The 21,069-nt window shown below is 43.9% G+C and overlaps 1 protein-coding gene across 6 annotated transcripts in view; it reads right to left on the reverse strand.

Moving 5' to 3' along the window:
- MITF (melanocyte inducing transcription factor) overlaps nucleotides 1-15,475 on the reverse strand; it is a 226,408-nt gene extending 210,933 nt beyond the window's left edge. For all 6 annotated transcript variants that reach the window (XM_024747051.1, XM_024747049.1, XM_024747055.1 and 3 more), the window contains exon 1: nucleotides 15,240-15,475. In XM_024747051.1, coding sequence (XP_024602819.1) covers nucleotides 15,240-15,343 — 104 coding nt within the window. In that variant the 5' untranslated portion in view covers nucleotides 15,344-15,475. The remainder of the gene's footprint in view (nucleotides 1-15,239) is intronic.
- Nucleotides 15,476-21,069: the final 5,594 nt, after the last annotated feature.

Raw genomic sequence — 21,069 nt, forward strand, 5'->3', positions numbered from 1 at the left:
GGCCGCTTAGCCTGCGCGTCTGGAGCCTGTGCTCCGCAACGGGAGAGGCCACAACAGGGAGAGGCCCGCGAAAACAAAAAAAAAAAAAAAAAAAAAAAGACGGAGAGTTAGATCTCTTCACGTCCACCTCTTGAGACATCCAAGAAATAAACCTACTCTGAAAACTCCCTACACTGCCTTGTCCATTTCCTCTTCCCTGAGCTATGGGTATCTTCAGTCTAACTCCAGCCTGCACAGCTGATCGATCCTCTTCTCTCACAAAAACACGGAGCTCACAAACCCATCACACTGGGTGGTGTGAAGCCTGAGAAGGATGGTCAGTCAGAAGACTTCATTCTGTCCTGTGCTCCTGAGTTCCCCAAGCACACTGGATCTCACCCTAAAGCATCTAACTCTATGCGTCTTTCACCTCTGTGTGTGTGTGGCGGGGGGTGGTTAGGGGGGTGTGGAGGAGGCAGGGGTGTTTCAATTACATGGAAAGAGGGAAACTGTCATTTTCCCTGTTTCATTATAAAACTCAGGAAAGGAACTGTTTAGCCAAGAACCAAATTTCAATTAGTCAGGACAATACCACAGAAAAGCTGAAGATACTCTGAAAAACACTCTTTTGAGAATCCTGTATGTGCTTGTATGAATATACGTATGGTTTCTGGTAGAAAATGTCTCCCATTAATTGGTAATCAAACTAGTTCCCACCCCTCTGCACACAACAGCTGAGAGGTGGCGGAAGTGGTCCAGAAGAATGCTGGGTGACAGCCAAGTCCAAGTCCAGGTTTGAAAACTCACTGCATAAATCCCAAACGTGTGAGAACTGACTATATAGTTGGTTGTGACAACTGACTATATGTACTTAACAGTGACAAAACAATGGTAGAGTCAGCAGCACCTACACAGATGAACCACTTCTTTCATTCTCATGTAAAACCCTGAATTCTAATGGCAATGACACCAGGAGTAGCCCTTGGGTACAGTAGCAGGCAGAGAGCAGCAGTAATGCAGGTACAGCAGTAGGTGGAGTGGTAATTGGGGCAGCAGCATCTACTGCGCCCTTACTACAGGTAGTACTCTCACTACCTTACTGAATCTTCCCAGCCAGCCAATGAGGGAGGGACCCTCGTTACCCAGGTAACGGGTCTTAAGCTGTAACTGATGAAGACATCCACTTATGTGTGCAAGACAATGGGAATATTCCTTCTAAGAAAGATGGTGGCTCTTCAAACTAACCCCCTTTCTGCTTTCTAGGGATCGGTTTAGCCACAGGTTTGGGGGAGGAATTTTGTGAGGCTCAAGCAAAGCATGTCATCTGATTGCGGTGATCGTTTCACAATGTATATGTATACCAAAGCATCGAGTTATACACCTGAAATATACACAGTTCTTATCTGTCAATCATACCTCAATAAAGCTGGAAAAAAAGAAAAGAAAAGCAAGCTATCATGTTGGTGTGGGTACCTAGTCTCGCTATGCAGTGCTACTAGGAGGGAAAAATCCTAGAAGACTGAAAGATTTTGCGATTCAAGAATACAGGGGGGCTTCCCTGGTGGCGCAGTGGTTGAGAGTCCGCCTGCCGATGCAGGGGACGCGGGGTTGTGCCCTGGTCCGGGAGGCTCCCACCTGCCGCGGAGCAGCTGGGCCCGTGAGCCATGGCCGCTGAGCCTACGCGTCGGAAGCCTGTGCTCCGCAACGGGAGAGGCCACAACGGTGAGAGGCCCGCGTACCACAAAAACAAAAACAAAAACAAAAACAAAAACAAAAACAAAAACAAAAACAAAAACAAAAACAAAAACAAACAAAAAAAAAGAATACAGGGTATTATGGCTTATACTGGATAGAGATAACTGTATAATGAGGCTGTCTTGTGAAATGTGAAAAGATAAAGCAGGAACTCACTACAGGCCAACTTTAAATGTGACAGTTAGGCATGACTGATGCACATGTAGACATAGCTGTGGAGCTCGGCTTCTACCCTGCATGGTGTTGTGAAACCCCAATTCGTGCATCTTATTATTTATTCCTCCACCTAGCTATAGTCTATCATTACGATGAAAGGAAACATGTTGATAAAGACAAAGACTGTTCTGGCAACAAAAGTAATGCCTTACCTGTAAGTAGCATGTGCTGTCTTTAAATACCTCCCTGTTAGGCATCCCAAAGTTCACCACTATCTGATCTGCATCCACTCCCAAAGGTCCTGATGTTGATCATACAACCGAGGGATGATCTGGCCCTACTTCCCTTCTCTTCTATGGACCCTCTTGTTTCCTGCTGATTGCCTTTGAGTCGTTTTCTCTTAATGACAGTGTCTAAAACTAAAAAGTCATTTCAAGTCAAAAAGCCTTGTTGGTGCTGTGGGCAAAGATGGAACCAGAATAAGGGCCCGGTTATGAGCACAAGAGCCAAGGCTTCGGCCTGAGGATTTTACTCAAGTATTTCTTTTAATTCACACAATTAACTACAACTTAGATCATACTATTATCCACTCACCCCACTTAGTCCTCTGTTGAAATAGAGGCTACAAGAATCACTTGCCCAAAGAGAGAAAAGCTAGTAAGTGGTCAAATTGAAATTTAAGTTAAAAATCCTTCTTTTCTCTGAAGGTTAAACCCAGAACTCTAGACTTCTTCGACTGGTTAGAGCTCTTAACCCGTTTACAATAAGAGCAGATTCTTTGCCAAAAAGCATCAGGGTTTTTTGTCTGGAGAAGGTCAGCATGCAGCAAAAGGAAAAAAATAAAAATAAAAATGCTTGGGTTTTAGTGGATTAAAAATAAGAGTAGGCTGAATTCCCTGGTAAGTAAGGAGTCCAGAACTGCCCTATAGGTCCTACTGTCTGATACAACATTGACCCTGCCCTTCCCTCTCCGCCTGAAATGAGGATGGCCTGGTGAGATTCAGGATGAGGGAGACGATCTGTTATGTCAGGACACCCTAACATGTGACAAAACAGAGGCTGCCTGGTCGCAGTCACCCCGCCCCTCTGTTTTGGAAGCTCCCACTCTCTACAAACTGTCTGGAATTCATTAAGAAGGGAAAACAAGGCTGACAGTCGTATTTCAAATTTTATTCAGCAGAAGTTTTGTGAAAAACAATTTGGTCATGTAGGCACACTCATAACCACCATTACCCTGTTTCTCCACCAAATCATTCAGTCAAGTGACTGCCGTGTGCTTCAAGTTTCACACTTTGTGAGTCTCCATTAAACTACAACCCTCCAAGATCTGGGCCAGGGCTCCTTATGGTAGTACAGCTAGCTTAACTCCAAGTCTCTTATTTAGAGATCACATCTGGACAACCAAGCACCCTACCTGGTTTCATTAACCTAAATCTGATAGCTAACTTTCTAGAGGGGATTTTCCTTTTTTTTTTTTTTTTTTAAATCAGTGAGTGATTATTATCAATGATCATCTCTAGCCTGACCATAACAAGCAACATGGCGTTTTTTACGAAATGCACTCCAATCCAGGATATTTTTCATTCCAAAACAGGAACAATTTAATGTGGAGACAAAGGATTTATGGTAAAAGCGTTAGGGAAGTAGTTTGCAAACTTGAGTGTGCATCAGCATCTCCTGGAGGGCTTGTTAAAAGACACAGACTGCTGGGACTCCCCACCAACAGTCTCCGATTCAGGAGGCATTGGAGTAGGGTCCGAGAACGTGCATTTCAAACAGGTTTTTAAGTGACACTGAAGCTGCTGGTCTGTGGGCCACATTTTGAAAACCATTGCTCTAAGGTGGTGGTGGTAGTGACGGATGTATTGTTGCTGTTGGAAAGTGGGGCAGTGATTTAATCCATGAACTTGGAATAGGAAGCATTGCATAAAGGTGGGATTCTGAGAAAGGATCAGCTCGGGCAGCCCCCACTCAGGTGGCAGGAAATCCAAATCAACCGTCTTTACTCAGAAAAAGAATTTATTGATAAAATAACAGAAAATTCCAAGGATAAACCTAACCAAAGATAGGCACAACTTGATCCAGAAGCCAAAACCCTACTACTAGGGCCATGGCAATGAAGGTTAGCTATCCATGGGAAGGGCGTTCTCTTTTCTAGGACAGTGGTGTTGACGCCCAGCTGGGGTCTCTATTCCCCAGTTCCCACCCCTGCATCCAGATCTCGGTATGAACCTGGTCCTTGCCAAAAGAATATGAGCAAGAGTGATGCCTGTCACTTTGGGACCCTAGTTGTGCCTTCTCCTCTTCCTTTCCACCACCAGACACAAAAGATGCCAGGGTCCTAGGCAATGGCAGAACCAGAAGATAGACTGAGACTGGGTTCTTGATTTGTCATACGGAAGAAAGCTGTCTGCCAACCAGGAACTACTACCTACGTGACTATCGCCTGCCACTTCCTTATAGCAACTAACATTAACCCAATACAAGGGCTTTGTTTTTCTCTGCCTCCGAGATAAGGCTTTATTCTCGAGCACAACACCTTCCCAAGTTCAAGATCAACGGAAATAAAGGGAGACTCTCTTTCTGTTAGCACCCAAGCAAATCCCTGGGATGCGTGACATCAGTCAACGTGCAACTCCCTGAAAGCAATCCCTGTGATACAGAAGAGTGGCTAAGTCTGTGTCGAATTCTCCACCCCAAAGCCATGACACTCAAGCACGTGGGCTAAGCATGTGGGAAGGGGTTGTTATAAGAATTTGGAAAAGTGACTACAGGCAGGCAAAATACATTTCCTCTACTCTCCACTAGGGGAAATGCATAAGCAAAGGGAAGCTGGCTGCCAGTGAGATCTGATTAGAAAGATGTCAGGTATATGAACCCAAGAGTAAGCAAGAGGGATACCCTAAGCCAGCAGTGACCTGTGCATCGCTGACCCCAGAAACAAATCCCAATTAATTGTGCTTGCCACTCAGCCCCCTACCATTAAAGCATGCATCTTAGTGACTATGATACTATGACCAAGCAAGCACCATCAAATCCTCTCTCTCATTCATTTCTGAATCAACAAGGATTTAAAACATCCACACACAATCAGTATCATTAGAACTGCATTCCAAGACCCCATCGTTTAGCATTTATACATCTAGCCTTTACCTAGATAACACATGATTAGTGTTTATCTACCTAAAGACCAGTGGATTAATGACCATGCCAAGGTGATGCAAGATGTGGTTCCAGAAAGTCTACCCACCGATTGTCAATACACCACAAGCCAGTGGCCAACCTCTCCAACTTACTCTCCAAGCACACTTCTTTGCAGCAAACGGGCCAACTTTTATTTGGAATGTCACCAGGAATAGTGCCAATTGCTTATATTTTTAGAGACTGTTTTACATAAGCTACTGTAAACTCTACCTTGAAAAATAAATAGAATTTTCAAGAATGCATAGTTGATGTCATCCTTTTCCCTTGAAAGTAAATGACCCTAACTGGCCAATACTATTTTAATGTTTATTCATAGTCATTCTCTGCCCCAAGTATTATAAATTTGTTGCAAAGTGTTCTATTGGCTGAGGTGCCAATATTCTAAATTTAGGTGGTGTGATTATGCAGGCTTAGTAATACCACAGAGCAAAGCTGACCCTGAAATAATACCTTTTCATCATTGGTGAAAAACTTCAAATGCAAAAAAATAGAACAAAAATATACCCAGTCCTTTTGATGGAGAAGGGATTGTTACAGTATTGGTGTGTCTGTGAATACTATCTCCAGCTGTTTGGGACAGACTCACTCAAGAGGAACAAGGTGGCCACATCTCACTGAGGTGCCCAGGTAGACTATATGGGGACTGTACTAGATTCCAAATTAAACAGGAAAATCATCTTTAGGATTTCTGTGTGCTCTTCCCTACACCAAGTTTCAAATCACCAGTTATAAAAATAAAATGTATGTTTTGAAAAACATGCTTTTTAGAACCAGTTAATATTTAGGAACATATCACAATAAAGGTACCGAAGTAAATATAGCATTCCTGTCTGTCTATTTTATCCTAATCTCACATACAACCTTAACCACCGGGCTAAATAAATCTTCTCTGCCTCAAATCTTCTTCCCATGGAAGCAAGTTAAGCTTCCCAGAAGGAAAACCTATCCTACAAACAACAGCTACACATGCTCCCACCAGTGGGGACAACACCTTTCCCATCTGCCCTTGACCACGTGGGAAAATAGGGGAATGTGTGTAAATGAGTCAGCAAGTTACCCCACTCTGGGGAGGGGGCGGGGAGGGCCCAGGCCACAGATGCCTTCCTGAAATTGCTCAATAACCCACAATTTTCTTATAGAAAGACATGATTCTACCAGTGCCTTCCCTAAACCTACAACTCACTATGGTTGGATTTAAAATATTTGTTCCCACACGACCCAGGATTTTTTCCTTTTGAAAGTTACCACTCCATGGGCACTTCAATTAAAGAACACAGCTACTGAAATTCGAATGCTTTGAAGATTTCTTTCATAAAGGGTCGAATTAAAAACACACCATTGCCTGTGGATGTCAATGTTAATGAAAGGTCGAAGTGGTGTGTGGGAGAAGAGGCTTCTTTTCCTTTCTGCACCAACGCTGACATTTTCACATCAGTGTAGACAGGAAGCGTGTGATCTAGGGGCTGAAACACAGGACTGGGAGTCAGGAGTTCTACATGGGTCATTTGTTTGTGGTGTGCGTCTTTGGTGAAATCAATCTCAGGTTTTACTGTTTAATCCTCAATGACTTGGACCTCTCCTTTGTGCCAAAAAGTAATTCAAAATGCAGCCAAAATTCATTCCTAAACTAAACATAAGGGAAGTATGCTCAGACCTGAATGATCTCAGTGCAACAACAGTGAGATGAGCAAGGGGACAATTCGAGTAAGATGATCCTGGAGGAAAGAAAGGATAACAAAAATAACAAGACCCATCTCCACGTTTAGTCCAGGGGTAGATTTATGAAGACAAGTATACATCTCTGACTCACTTGACATTAGGAAAACACGTAAGACCAAGTTATAAACACTTATGGGGAAGATTAATGTCTGCATTTCTTCTTCTACTATTCATATATTACCTTACAATTACCTTAAACCAGTCCTATGTGTCTTCCTGAGCAACTATAAGGTCAAGCCTACTGTTAATTCTTTACACGCATTACCTTTCATCTCCACAGCACCCTTCCAAGGTAGCTATTGCTCCATTTTACAGAGGAGGGAACCCAGGTTCAGAGAGGTTGGCGAACTTGTCCAACGTCACACAGCTAATGAGTGACAGCACCAAGATCTGCACATTTAACTCAGACATTCAGTGCCTCAAAATCACTTCCTCCATGAGGTCATTCCTAAAGACCCACCCAATAAAGCCCCTTCTTTCCCAGTCACACTCTATCAATAACATTCTATTTAGTTTTCATAGCACCAAAACTTATCTTGTTCATCTATTTAGTTCATTATTAGCTATGCCCCCACCTCCAAGACCATACTAGCAGGAACCTAGTCTGTCTCGTTCTACTTTTGATTCCCTACAGCTAGCGAAAAGCTGTCACACGATAGGCACTTAATAAATAAGTGTTGTAAGGAGGGAAAGGAGGAAGGGAAGGAAGAGAAGAAAAACAAACAAATCCAAGTCCTTCTGACCCCAAAGTGATACTGCCTTTGCTGAAAGTGACTGAGGGATGTTTTAGAAATGACTTAGGGAAGACAACAGGAACTCATGACTTTGAGGTACCATTTATATCTTTGTGTGCCTTTCTCTCACCGGTATCACCACTCTCCAAAGCACTGCATCCCTCTCAGCCTGCCCTGGTTCAACTTCTGTGTAAACACTCCAAAGGTGTACGTCTTTATTCTTCATGATGTGCAAGAAAGGTCACGAAAAGAAAGACGCAGCAAAGAAAGAAGGATGCCATGTTTAAGACCCAACCTAGGGCTCCCCTGGTGGCGCAGTGGTTGGGAGTCCGCCTGCTGATGCAGGGGACATGGGTTCGTGCCCCAGTCCGGGAAGATCCCACATGCCGCGGAGCGGCTGGGACCGTGAGCCATGGCCGCTGAGCCTGCGCGTCCGGAGCCTGTGCTCCGCAACGGGAGAGGCCACAACAGTGAGAGGCCTGCGTACCCCAAGTCCTCAGGAACAGAAAGAGGTGTGCGAGTTTCAACAGAGATCCCAGACCTGCCTGCAGGTCCTCTCACCCTCAGCCCTCAGCTGCCTCAGGAAAGATGCAGACTTCATGGCTTGCTTTAATTCCTTGCCCTCAAGTACACAGTGTTCACCAGACTCACAAAATCCTCCTTATAAACTTCACATTTGTCTTTACAATTTCAAAAGCCTGTGGTGACTATATTAACTATCTTTGACCCATCTTCTGGACTATTTTCTTCAAATAATGCATATTTGGAGAAGAGTCAAACATATTTTTATAATTTAGTTTGATGAGATGGACCTAACAGCAAAGTACGTTTCATGCTTAAAACACACACACAAAATAAATGAAACTCTTGCTTACTGTCCTTGAAAAATGACAAAAAAACATTTAGCCAGAGTTTTTTTTCCCCCCTATTATTTATCCTAATACTGCCAGTTCTGAAACAAAGCAGTTGGAAGCAGAAATTTAGTAACTTTGATTTGTCCCAAGATACATTTTTTTACACTGAGGTCCTATTCCTGACAGTAAGCACATGTGACCTGTTCTAAAAAAAGGATATTTTCCACTTCTTGCACAACTGGAGCAGATATAAACATCAGCCTGTGCAAACTGCCCTGCAGAACTCAAAAGGGAATTAAAAACACACACACATACATACACTTAAATAATTCTATAAATAGCAGTACTCAGGAAAAGGAAATCTCCAATAACACACAAAACCAACACTTAGAATTCCACTTTAATCAAGTTTTCCATCTAATCATATCACACAAGCAATTTGCATAATAAGATCTGAACACCTGCCAGGTTAAGGCACCCCAACCTTGTCTATTTTGCTTCAGATACGTAATTCTGTACATGCTTTATTGCTGTTATAAGGAGGGGGAAAATTGCAATCATGGTAAAGTAGAAGAGAAGGAACTGATATTACCTACTAACATGTGCTAGGCACCCTGCAAAGCACTTTTACATGTGTTTTCTCACTTTTAAAACCTCACCAACCCTAAGAGGATGGTTCTACTGATCCCACTTTACAGGTAAAGAAATCGACACTCCAAGAGGCTAAGCATCTTTTCTTGAACGCAGACACGGTGTTAAGTGGCAAAGCCATGGGCACAGCACTTAAGCATAGCTACTTCTGAACCTGTCCACATGCATCCAGTCTCTGCCACCCCAGGTGCCCAAAGACCACAAGGAAGAGCTGGGATTCTGGTTAGAAATATAAAAGGCAATCAGAAATCCTAAAAGTCTGTTTTAAGCTTATGCCTTCCAAGGCGTCTAACATTTTATTTAATGTTATAAAGAAATATATTTGAGTATTGCTCGACCTTCAAGGCCAAATTGAATACGCTTATTCACTGACAAAATTGAGCCTCAATTTCCCTTCCTCTATTAAATTCCCATTGCTGATGCCCACGCCTCACGGTGATCACACTCCATCCTGTTTGTCTGGCTGGATCTACATGTTCTCTTTCCTTCACCCCACTGAGGCAAGTTCTGGAGAAGGTGCAGCATGATTCCCCATGGGCAGGCCCCGCGCCTTGCACACGGCAGCACAGACCAGCGCATGAGAGCACGGGCCCAGAGCCAGATCCAGGCCCATCTACTTACTATGCCTTAGTTTTCTTCTCTGTAAAATGAGAATAATAAAAATACATAAACCAAAGGTTGAAGTGAGAATTAACTGTGTTAATTCAAGTAAAATATTCAGAATCATTCCTGGCATGTAGTAAGCACTGCATAAGTTTTACCTGGTTTCAAAATTATAATTAACACTATTTTTCTCATTTATTATTATCATTTTATGTGGGTTTTGCAAGATTAAGTTAACACACATAAAAACACTTAGAACAGAGGCTGGCACACAGTGTGGCCTCAGTTAATGTTAGTTGGGTTTATTGGTATTAATTTGCATGTACTCAACAGATATATGTTGAATATGAATTTGTATGTATGTGCTGACACCACAACTGTTTTTTTTTTTAAACCAGCATAAAGAAACTGTTAAGGACCGGATCAAAATTATAAAACGTGAAAGATTTATCTGCAGCACCTCATTAGGAGGAAAGCAAAAAGGGTTTTACCAAACTTGGGGGTAATTTTATGGCATAAAAACACTGGCCTTAGAGAAGAAAGCCAGAGTCAACCAAACGCGAACCCTTTATGGAAGGTCAGGACTCTCTGCTAAGTAATAAAGAAATAACAACAAGAACAACATCTGCTAACATTTACGGAGCATTTACCATGTGCCCAGCACCATGCTAATACTTTTCCATAGCCAATATCACAGTTAATGTCCTTAAGACTCCTAGGAGGCAGGCCCCCCCACTTGCCAGATGAAGAAACTGAGGTTAAAGGTCACCCAGCCTCCCCAAGGTCACCCAGCTTGTTAGGGACAGACACAAATGCCAGAACAATGCTCTTAATCTCCATGCAAAGTAGTTCCCTGCGGATTGGACAGATAAAAAAAATCAAGAAAACTTTCAGAAATCAATAAAAGATGTACAGTTCTGTCTTGCCAAGAATGGATTATCATTTCATAAACGAAAGGGTATGTTTAGTAGGAAGACAGGAGGGAAAAATCTCAGAATAAGTCAAAGAAATGACAGTAGCCTTGCATAGAAATACATGTGTGTGTGCGTGCATGTGACACAACAGCTTTTTTCTTTGTCATTTTGACACAAACCTGTGACTGCTTCACACACACCTCTTTGAATCAGCATTTGGGAACCACTGCTGTATCTCGTCCTGCCACTATAAACCTAATACTTCCATTCCCATTTCTTATTTGTGGGAAGTTAAATAACCATTATCTAAACCATTATGAAAACTTTGAGTAGAGGAGAAACTGGAATTAGATTAAGCCAATTCTGAAGTCTGCCCAGGAAAAGGGCATTAGCAGCTACAAAATCACAGAATTTAGCACCGCGTAAATGAAACAGAAGAACCATGAACCTGAAAGATGCTACCATAGCTTTTAATGTTTTTTTTTCAGGACCCAAAGCCCTACAGAGTCCCTTCCCTGCTAGGAGCCCATTCAACAGTTCCACATCTGACCCTGACCCGACTGTACCAACGTGTGAATTCTGGGTTCACCCCCTCATATTCGGCACTCTTCCTCTGCCACCCACCATTCAGGGCTCATTCCCAGGAGAACACACAAATGTTTCAAAAACCTTTGGGGAGGAACCAAACTGCAAACAGTTCTTCATGAGAACCTTTTCTCATAGTGTGTGTCTTCCACCGTACGACACAGCTTTGCCAATCCCTGTGAACAAAACGCGGTTCCCGTCATGTAAATCCATCAGCTTCACACTCCTAAAGGCCAGGATATCTGGGTTAGGAATGAAACTGTCTCTCCTCATCAAACACCTGCACATCTGAGCTTAGCCCAAATGAAGAATATAAAACTCCTCTTTGGACAGACCCTGGTGGATACCTATTTTAAAAGAAACCAGAACCAAACCCCCCATCCTGAGTGGGATGCAAAGGGACAAAGCAACACATATTAAAACGACAAAACACTACTGGGCCAGGCATTGTCCTAGGCCAGTCAACCTGCAACAGGGGTGAGTCTGTCCCCTGTGGACACTGGTGGTGTCTGCAGACAAATTTGGTTGTCACAGCTGAGGGAGGGGAGCTACTGGCCTCTAGCAGGTGGAGGCCTGGGATGCTGTTAAATATCCTGCAATGCCCAGGATAGTCCCACATCAAAGAGCTATCCAGTCCAAGATGTCAACAGCACTGAGGTTGAGAAACTCTGTTCTAGGCTCTGGGGACACCACAGTAAACAAGGAAGAGACAGAAGTCCCTGCCCCCTTGGACCCTGCAGTCTAGTGTGGAGAAACATATCATAAATGGAACAGATTAGAAAAGTATAGACTATGTTATAATGTAAGTACTACGGAAAAAAACAGAGCAGGGCGAGGAAGACTGAGAGTTTGGAGGGAGAGCCACTGCATAGAGTGTGATCAAGTAGGCTCGGTGGGAATGACATTTAAAGGAAGATGTAAAGTTGGTTGGGGAAGGAACGAATGCTATTGCTCTCTGGACAAAGAGAGAAAGAGGGGTCAGCAAGTGCAACATACAAAGGCCCAGAGGTGGAAGGGTCTGGAGTATTCCGGGAATGGTGAGGACACTGGCTGGAGCGGAGGGAGCCAGAAGCGTGGCAGCAGGAGATACAGTGAGAGCAGACAGGAAGCTTTCCCATACAATCTGCCTGGTACCATTTTAAGGGTCTCGAGTTTTACTGATATTAGGAGCTACTGGAGTGTTTTGAGGGTTCTGAGGAGAGAATGACATGATGTAACACATTTTAACATGGGGTTTCTCAACCTCAGCAGTGACAATTTGGGGTCAGATAATTCTTCATTGTGGGGCTGTCCTGTGTACTGGAGAATGTTTAGCAGCATCTCTGGCCTCTACTTACTAGAGGCCAGTAGCAACCCCCATCCATTGTGGCAACCAAAAATGTCTCCAGACATTGCCAAATGACACCTGGGGGGCAAATCACTCCTAGGTTGAACACCAGCTTTAACAGGAACATTTTGGCTCCTGTGTGAAAAAACCACTGAAAGCGGGTAAGGATGAAGGCAGGAGACCAGGTAAGGGACAGTCACCCAGGTGAGGGCGGGTGGCAGTTTGAACCAAAGTGGAGGCAGAGGAGTCGGTGACAAGTGGGCAGATTCTAGACATATTTTCAACTCCAAGAGACAATCCAGAAAATAAAACTGAGAGACAAAATAGTTGCAGCAGTCTTCACCTTCCAATTTCAACTTTTTCTAAGCAAAATTTTAAAAAGGGAGGTGCCCCGACAAAGACTTAACGACAAAAAGCCACGAGGAGGCCCTGAACGTGCAGCCCTTGTAGAGTCATACAACAGATGTTGATGACAGTACATTAGACAACTGTGGAAAACAGTACTATACGGAAATTTTGCCAACCCCATATATTTATTCACAGATTTTATTTCACTGGTTTATTTCAAAGAGCATGTGTCTGCTCCACAGACAAGTTTTACAGCGTTTTTAATGTAGCCTTCCTCTGCACACCAGTTCTGTCCCGCACCTGTTTCCAGCGTCAACGTGTGAAGCCAGAGCTTCCCACATCCCCGAATTTTTCCTTACACGTGCAAGCTAGCTCCTGAGGACGTTCAACCCTTGCAAGCCTTTTTCTTTTTTCTTTTTTTTTTTTTTTTTTTCCGACTCTGAAAAAGAACAGGCCCCAAATGCTCCAAAGTGAGTTTCATGACATCCATTTGGGTTTTTCCAGATGGCATTTTCCTCGCTCTCTCAAACTCATTTATATTATTTATCACCTACCATCAAAAAGGTTCCAAAACTCTGAAAAAGAACAGGCCCCAAATGCTCCAAAGTGAGTTTCATGACATCCATTTGGGTTTTTCCAGATGGCATTTTCCTCGCTCTCTCAAACTCATTTATATTATTTATCACCTACCATCAAAAAGGTTCCAAACAGTCCGGTTATTTCTTTCAGGACCACACACACACACACACACACACACACACACACACACACACACCCTCATTCTGGCCATGTAAGCATTTGCTTATAGAAGCAAAAGCAGAGACTGCTCGGTAAAACACTGGTCCCTTCAGCCGAATGCAGATAAAGCCCCAATGAGCATAACCAACAATACCCTTTACACACTATTACTCCACACCCCCAACCCCCAATGCACACAATCTAGGCTCACACACAAAACAGCCATTATGAAGAGAAACCATCAACTAAAGGCTGGTTTTAGGCAACTAACTGCACAGGAGGTTTCCTTCCAAGCTCTGTTAAGCATCTGCCAAGAGGCTGCTTCAGCCACCCAGTCAGTGGGTGCGCTGTTCCCACATTTTCTTCCCCGAAGTGGCTTCAGACTCTCACACAGCCCTGAAAGAAGCAAACCTGGCTACACTTTCCACTGGATCAAGTACCAGAGCCATGTGCCCCAGCAGCTAAGATCACACCACCTCAGTCCTGATTCAGCTGTCTCTCTTGATTCACCCTGATTTCTGGACCCTCCTCCCCTCGGCCAGCCAGGGCCCTTCACCCAGGCCCTACCCACCGAGAGGGGCGGGAAGGAAGGTCTGAGAAGGGTGCAGAAGCACTGCAGAACCTTCCAGTTTCAACCTCATCTTACCTTACACTGAGAGAGGTGGAACTAAACCCTCTCTACTCACGGCCTCAAATGACCATCTCCCTCTTAGTAAACACTGGAAATGTCCTGAGTAGCCACAGGGCAGAGAGAAAGGAAGACACCCAACCCGTTCCGATGGACGAGTGGGAATGGAGCCAGCATAGGAAGTGGGCACTAGGGGTGGTGGGGCGCCAGAACAGCAGATGTCTTCCTTCCTCTCCCAAAAAGTTTTTTAAATCCCCAGAGAACTAAACACTTGTCGCTGCCCAACAGGGGACACCCCCCAAACCCTCCATCCGAAAGCTTCTTCCCCTCCAGGGAAGGCCTGCATTTGAACGGAACCCTATAGCCCGGGGAGTTCAAGCTGGACGAGGAGACACGCCCCCCCCGCTCCCGCCACCCCCCTCCGGCTGCTCGCCACCCCCCGCCCCTCCCGCGCTGGGGTGCAGCGGCCGGGAAGGTGAGGGGCGGGCCTTGGGAAACCTCACCTGGAGGCCGCCTGGGGCGGGTTTTCCCAGAGGGGTGGTCGGACTCCTAAGAGGCAACAACACAGGAACTAATTGCTTCCCTCTAACATCGCGCTCGATCCACCCCAAGCTCTCCCTCTCCAAGTGTTCAGCCCGCTGGGATCTTCAGGAAAAGGATTCACTCGAAACTCTTTTTCCTCCTTCCCATCCGGACAGCGTCCGGGCCCGGCGCTCCTCCTCCCCCACCTCCGCGCCGCGGTACTCCCCAGCCCCCAACAGCTCTCAGCAGCTGGTATCCCCAACCGAGGGTCCCCTCGTCCGCGCGGCCCGTCCCGGGCTGCCCGCCGCGCCCCCAAAGTGCGCCTGGGCGGAGAACCCCGTTAGCGCACCGGCCCGGCGGTCACGGCCCCCAACTGCGGGGGATCAGTTCGCCCTCTGCCCCGGGGCAAGGGCACGGGGTCCTTGTCCCAGAGCCCCGGCGAGCGGCTTTCCTCGCCCCAGGGTGGGAGGCGCGGGGTTCCCTAGCCGCCGGCCGCGCCTCCCTCCAGCTGTCACCACTCACCTGCTCTTCAGAGGTTGACTCTTGAGTTCGTAATAGGTTTTGGGCTCTTCGTGAAACTCCTCCCCGACTTCGAAATCCGGCACGATCCCCGATTCCGACTGCATGGCTCCCGCTTCCCGTCCTCCCACTGCTCCAAAGTGAGAAGCGAGCCTGGGGCCGGAGGGGAGGTGGCGGGGCCTGGGTCCCCCGAGCGGTGCGCCCCCGCGCAGTGCAGAGCTCAGCCCGCTGGCCCGCGGCGGCCGCCAACCCAGGCGCCCGGAGTTTACACTCGCACCCGAGCGGGAGGGGCGGCTGCCCGGCGCCGCCTGGGATCTGTAGTCCCGGCCGGGCGGGGTACTCCCGGCTTGCCAGGAAAGCCGCTGCCCCGAAAACTACAATTCCCAGAAGGCCAAGCGAGGGCAGAGGCAACGTGGTAGACACCGCTAGTGCAACTCCTGTTTGGATTCATTGTCAATGTCAGCAGCTCCTGTCCCTCCTCTCTCGCCACTTGCTTCAACGGTACAGACGTGGCTATTTAATATTAATAAGAACGGACTCAGCCCTGCTCTCCTACCATCACTCCTCCTCCCAGCTCACACATTCGCGAGGGCACGCCAAGTCCTTATTTTTTTAAAAAAAGGGTTTTGACACTGAAAAGTTTCAGCCTTCAAGCCTCCCTTAAAATAAGACTTTCTGTCAGGCTACATGCTTCCCAGCGCTGCTGCGACAAATCCACTTGTCCTCGGTTTGGAACTGAGTGGAGGAACTTTCCTTCACTTTGTAAGTAAAACAGTACCGTAGAAAGTGTTCTTGTGCGTTCCTTTTCCGTAACTAACTCAATCTGGTCTTTTACAATACTGTTCAGCCATCTGGATGACTCTCCCCTTTATCCAATTAGCCACTTCTAATCTAAAGCGGTACTTGAAAGGTGCGGTTAATTTTAAAACGCACGAAGTTACAAAACAGCGTCGTCACTGTCTGCTTTTAATTTCTCAGTTGGCTGGGAGCTCAAATGAGATTGTCCTGACATTTCAGACGTGCAGTTGTGGGGATCGTGAAATGTACAAGCGTCAACCCCCCCACCCCCACCCCACCTTCCCGGCACTCATTTAGGTAACAGATTAACAGGCTCTGTTATGGCTCGTTTGAACTTCCAGTCTTTCCCTCTGATTAGTTTCAGTAGAGTGTTTTCCTCCTTTTAAAAGTGTTTTGAGGCATCAGGGAGGAAGTAGAGAGTTAGAGGGTGGCTTTTAAAGTTCTAAGACCCACAGTTGAAATCCCGAGTCCTTCTCTAAAGTGCTGTGTAATCGTCAGCTTGTCACTTGATTCCTAGAAGCCTCAATTTCTTCATCTGTAAAGGAGGAGATTGGCAAACTTGTTTTTTGAAGCTGTTGCAAGGTCAAATGCAAGAGAGTGATTTGTAATCTATAAAAATGCTGTTCAATGGTCAGTTTTATTTATTAGATCTTGAAGATATTCCTTTCAGACTAACACTTCATCTGTGAGTTTGTCCTTTCAAAAGTAATAAATTAAATGATCATCCTGGGAGAAAACTCTAAGGAGGCTAGACTAATAATGGGCACCTCCCAGGAGTTGGCTGTTTGCTAGTTTGCCTCACATGAGGCATTTTTAAGTTCACATTAGGTCCATACCATTAAAATATGACAGAACATGAACCTTCCTAAGAAACATAGGCTTTTTGTGCTCATGAATATGGGATACCAGATTCCATGATAGAGACTGCTGGAAATTAGATGTTAAAAGTTTTTTTTTTTTTTTAAAGTGTTATTCTCTGCCAGAAGGGAGAGGAAATGTAAAACATGCAGGAAACATTGAGTCTAGACTCCTAGTCTCATCTTGTTTCTCAACTGTAGGTGGTTGGAATGTGGTAGAAGGGGTTGATTATCATAAGTTTGGGGTATTACAGGCATTTGAGGGGTATGGGCCAGAGATGCTATACATCTTGCACAATGACAAACTGTCTTGTCCAAATATCATTGGTACCCGTGTTGAGAAACACTGGAGTCTTCTTAATCTTCTAGTTCACCAGAAGCCTTTTAATGTGAGGAAAGCTATGGACCCTCTCCCCAGAAAATGTAGATGAAAACAAGATTCTTGTGCATAATTTTGGTCTGTTGACCTTTAAAGGCTATCAAGGACTTCAGTTAGAACTGTAGTTTATAACCTCTTTAGAACTATAATGAAACAGTCCATTTTGTCATTATATCCAATAGTGACCTGCTAGACCTAAGGGACCAAACCCAAAGGGAAAAAAACTGTCAGAAAAGCTAACACACCTGAACTTAGCTCCAACTAAGTAAGCTTGCCCATAGGTACACAGAGATAGCTGTTATTTTTCCCCATACACCTTTTCTTCTGATCTCAGCCTACCCTTGGTTCGTCCTACTCTTCCATTACCTATAGTAGGGTTACTGATGGCAGTGCCATCGCTACCCAGTGGGAATGGATATGTGACTAGTCCTGAGCCACCAGTGGGTCCATTTTCCTAGCCATGGTGATTCCTTTAGAGATGGACACAGTACCCTAACATGACTAGAAGTCCTCCTTGGGACTTTTCTTCTAGAGCAACTGGGGAAGACTGTCTGATTCTTGGAAGCACAGTGCTGGATGGAAGGAATGCTAGAGCCTATTACTTATAGCCCCAAAGGGAAGCTGATCAAAAACGAGAGAGAATGAGACAAGATCAACAATCAAAGAGAAGCGGAAACAAGCAAAACTGAGAAATAGAAAACAAAAATAACATTGTTTCAGCTCCCTGTTCCAACCATACCTGAAACCAGATATCCTTGGACTTTTCAGATATATGAACCAAAATTTTTTTTTCATTTTAGTGGAACTGTTTTGGTTTACGCTTCTGTCACTTGCAACCAAAAGAGCTTTGAGTAATTACCTTAAAAACCTTTTACTCCATTTAATGGACAGTTTTCTGTGGACTTCCATACCATTAATTCATGTAACAAAGAGTTGGGGATGGCCCCCTGGCAGATGACCCCTGTAATCCCTCTTCATTAGTGAATTAAACCCTAGGAGTAGATGCCTCTTCTTTTAAAAAGGTGATAAAGATCAATAGCTCCATACATTTCAACCAAGGACCATGCCTGTTAAAAGCACCAAGGCAATGGCTAGAGACTGTAATTATTGTCATTAATAATATGACCTATATTTATGTAATACTTTACTTTTTTTACACATTTGTCACATGGACCTCTTAGTGGAGCACTTAAAAATCCAGCAAGGGGAAAGAAATCATAAAGATCAGAGCAGAAATAAATGACATAGAAACAAAGAAAACTATAGCAAAGATCAATACAACTAAAAGCTGGTTCTTTGAAGATAAACAAAGTTGATAAACCTTTAGCCAGACTCATCAAGAAAAAGAGGGAGAGGACTCAAATCAATAAAATTAGAAATGAAACAGGAGAAGTTACAACGGACACCGCAGAAATACAAAGCATCATAAGAGACTACTACAAGCAACTCTATGCCAATAAAATGGACAACCTGGAAGAAATGGACAAATTCTTAGAAAGGTATAACCTTCCAAGACTGATCCAGGAAGAAACAGAAATATGAAAAGACCGATCACAAGCACTGAAATTGAAACTGTGATTAAAAATCTTCCAAAAAACAAAAGTCCAGGACCAGATGGCTTCACAGATGAATTCCATCAAACATTCAGAGAAGAACTAACACCCATCCTTCTCGAACTCTTCCAAAAAATTGCAGAGGAAGGAACACTCCCAAACTCATTCTACAAGGCCACAATCACCCTACTACCAAAACCAGACAAAGATACTACAAAAAAAGAAAATTACCGACCAATATCACTGATGAATATAGAGCAAAAATCCTCAACAAAATACTAGCAAACAGAATCCAACAACACATTAAAAGGATACCATGATCAAGTGGGATTTATCCCAGGTTTGCAACGATTCTTCAATATATGCAACTCAATCAATGTGATACACCATATTAACAAACTGAAGAATAAAAACCATATGATCATCTCAATAGATGCAGAAAAACTTTTGACAAAATTCAACACCCATTTATGATAAAAACTCTCCAGAAAGTGGGCATAGAGGGAATCTACCTCAACATAATAAAGGCCACATACAACAAACCCACAGCAAATATCATTCTCAATGGTGAAAAACTGAAAGCATTTCCTCTAAGATCAGGAACAAGACAAGGATGTCCACTCTTGCCACTATTATTCAACATAGTTTTGGAAATCCTAGCCACAGCAATCAGAGAAGAAAAAGAAATAAACAGAACACAAATTGGGAAAGAAGAAGTAAAACTAACAATGTTTGCAGATGACATGGTACTATACATAGAGAATCCTAAAGATGCCACCAGAAAACTACTAGAGCTAATCAATGAATTTGGTAAAGCTGCAGGATACAATATTAATGCATAGAAATCTCTTGCATTCCTATACACTAACAATGGAAGATCAGAAAGAGAAATTAAGGAAACCATCCCATTCACCATTGCAACAAAAAGAATAAAATACCTAGAAGTAAACGTACGTAAGGAGGTAAAAGACCTGTACTCAGAAAACTATAAGACACTGATGAAAGAAATCAAAGATGACACAAACAGATGAAGAAATATACCATGTTCTTGGATTGACAGAATCAATATTGTGAAAATGACTATACTACCCAAAGCGATCTACAGATTCAATGAAATCCCTATCAAATTACCAGTAGCATTTTTACAGAACTAGAACAAAAAAATCTTAAAATCTGTATGGAGACACAAAAGACCTTGAAGAGCCAAAGCAGTCTTGAGGGAAAAAAATGGAGCTGGAGGAATCAGACTCCCGTACTTCAGACTCTACTACAAAGCTACAGTAATCAAGACAATATGGTACTGGCACAAAAACAGAAATATAGATCAATGGGACAGGATAGAAAGCCCAGAGATAAACCCTCGCACCTATGATCAACTAATCTATAACAAAGGAAGCAAGGATATACAATGGAATATTACTCAGCCATAGAAAGGAACGAAACTGGGTCATGTTTAGAGACATGGATGGATCTAGAGACTGTCATACAGAGGAAGTAAATCAGAAAGAGAAAAACAAATATCGTACATTAACACATAGATGTGGAATCTAGAAAAATGGTACAGATGAACCAGTTTGCAAGGCAGAAATAGAGACACAGATGTAGAGAACAGACGTATGGACACCAAGGGGGGAAAGTGGCGGGGGTTGGTGGTGGTGGGATGAATTGGGAGACTGGGATTGACATACATACACTAATATGTATAAAATAGATAACTATTAAAAACCTGCTGTATAATAAATTAATTAATTTAATTAAATTTTTAAAAAATCCAGCAAGGATAAATAGGCAAGGGTCCCCATTTTAATATGCATTGAACATGCACTGCTTATGAACATGGCATTGTGTTAGGTACCCAGACTACAAGAATGTGTTTGACTTCCTTCCTGCCCTCAAGAGGCTTGAAGTCCAGGATTTGAGTCAAGGTTTGCAACACAATGAGAAACCATACCCAAGGCAGCAAATGCTGGGCAGTGATAACTGGTGTGTGATTTATACTTTTATATTCATTTATCTTAACAACTATTTATGGAGCACCTATTCTGTGCCAGCCACATTATGTGCTAGATATAGAGGAAATAGCAATGATGAGCCACCTGTATTCCCTGTACTCAGGACATGGTCCCTGCCTTTTTAGGAATAGGAATGAAAATGATTTCATGGATAAATAAAGTGATAGGTAAATACTACAAGTGTCTGAAAAAGGAGCAACCACTGAGGGCAAGAAAAAGATGAGTTCTTGGAGG

The sequence above is a fragment of the Neophocaena asiaeorientalis genome, unplaced genomic scaffold, assembly GCF_003031525.2.
Source record: "Neophocaena asiaeorientalis asiaeorientalis breed wild unplaced genomic scaffold, Neophocaena_asiaeorientalis_V1.1 scaffold130, whole genome shotgun sequence".
NCBI lineage: Eukaryota > Metazoa > Chordata > Mammalia > Artiodactyla > Phocoenidae > Neophocaena > Neophocaena asiaeorientalis.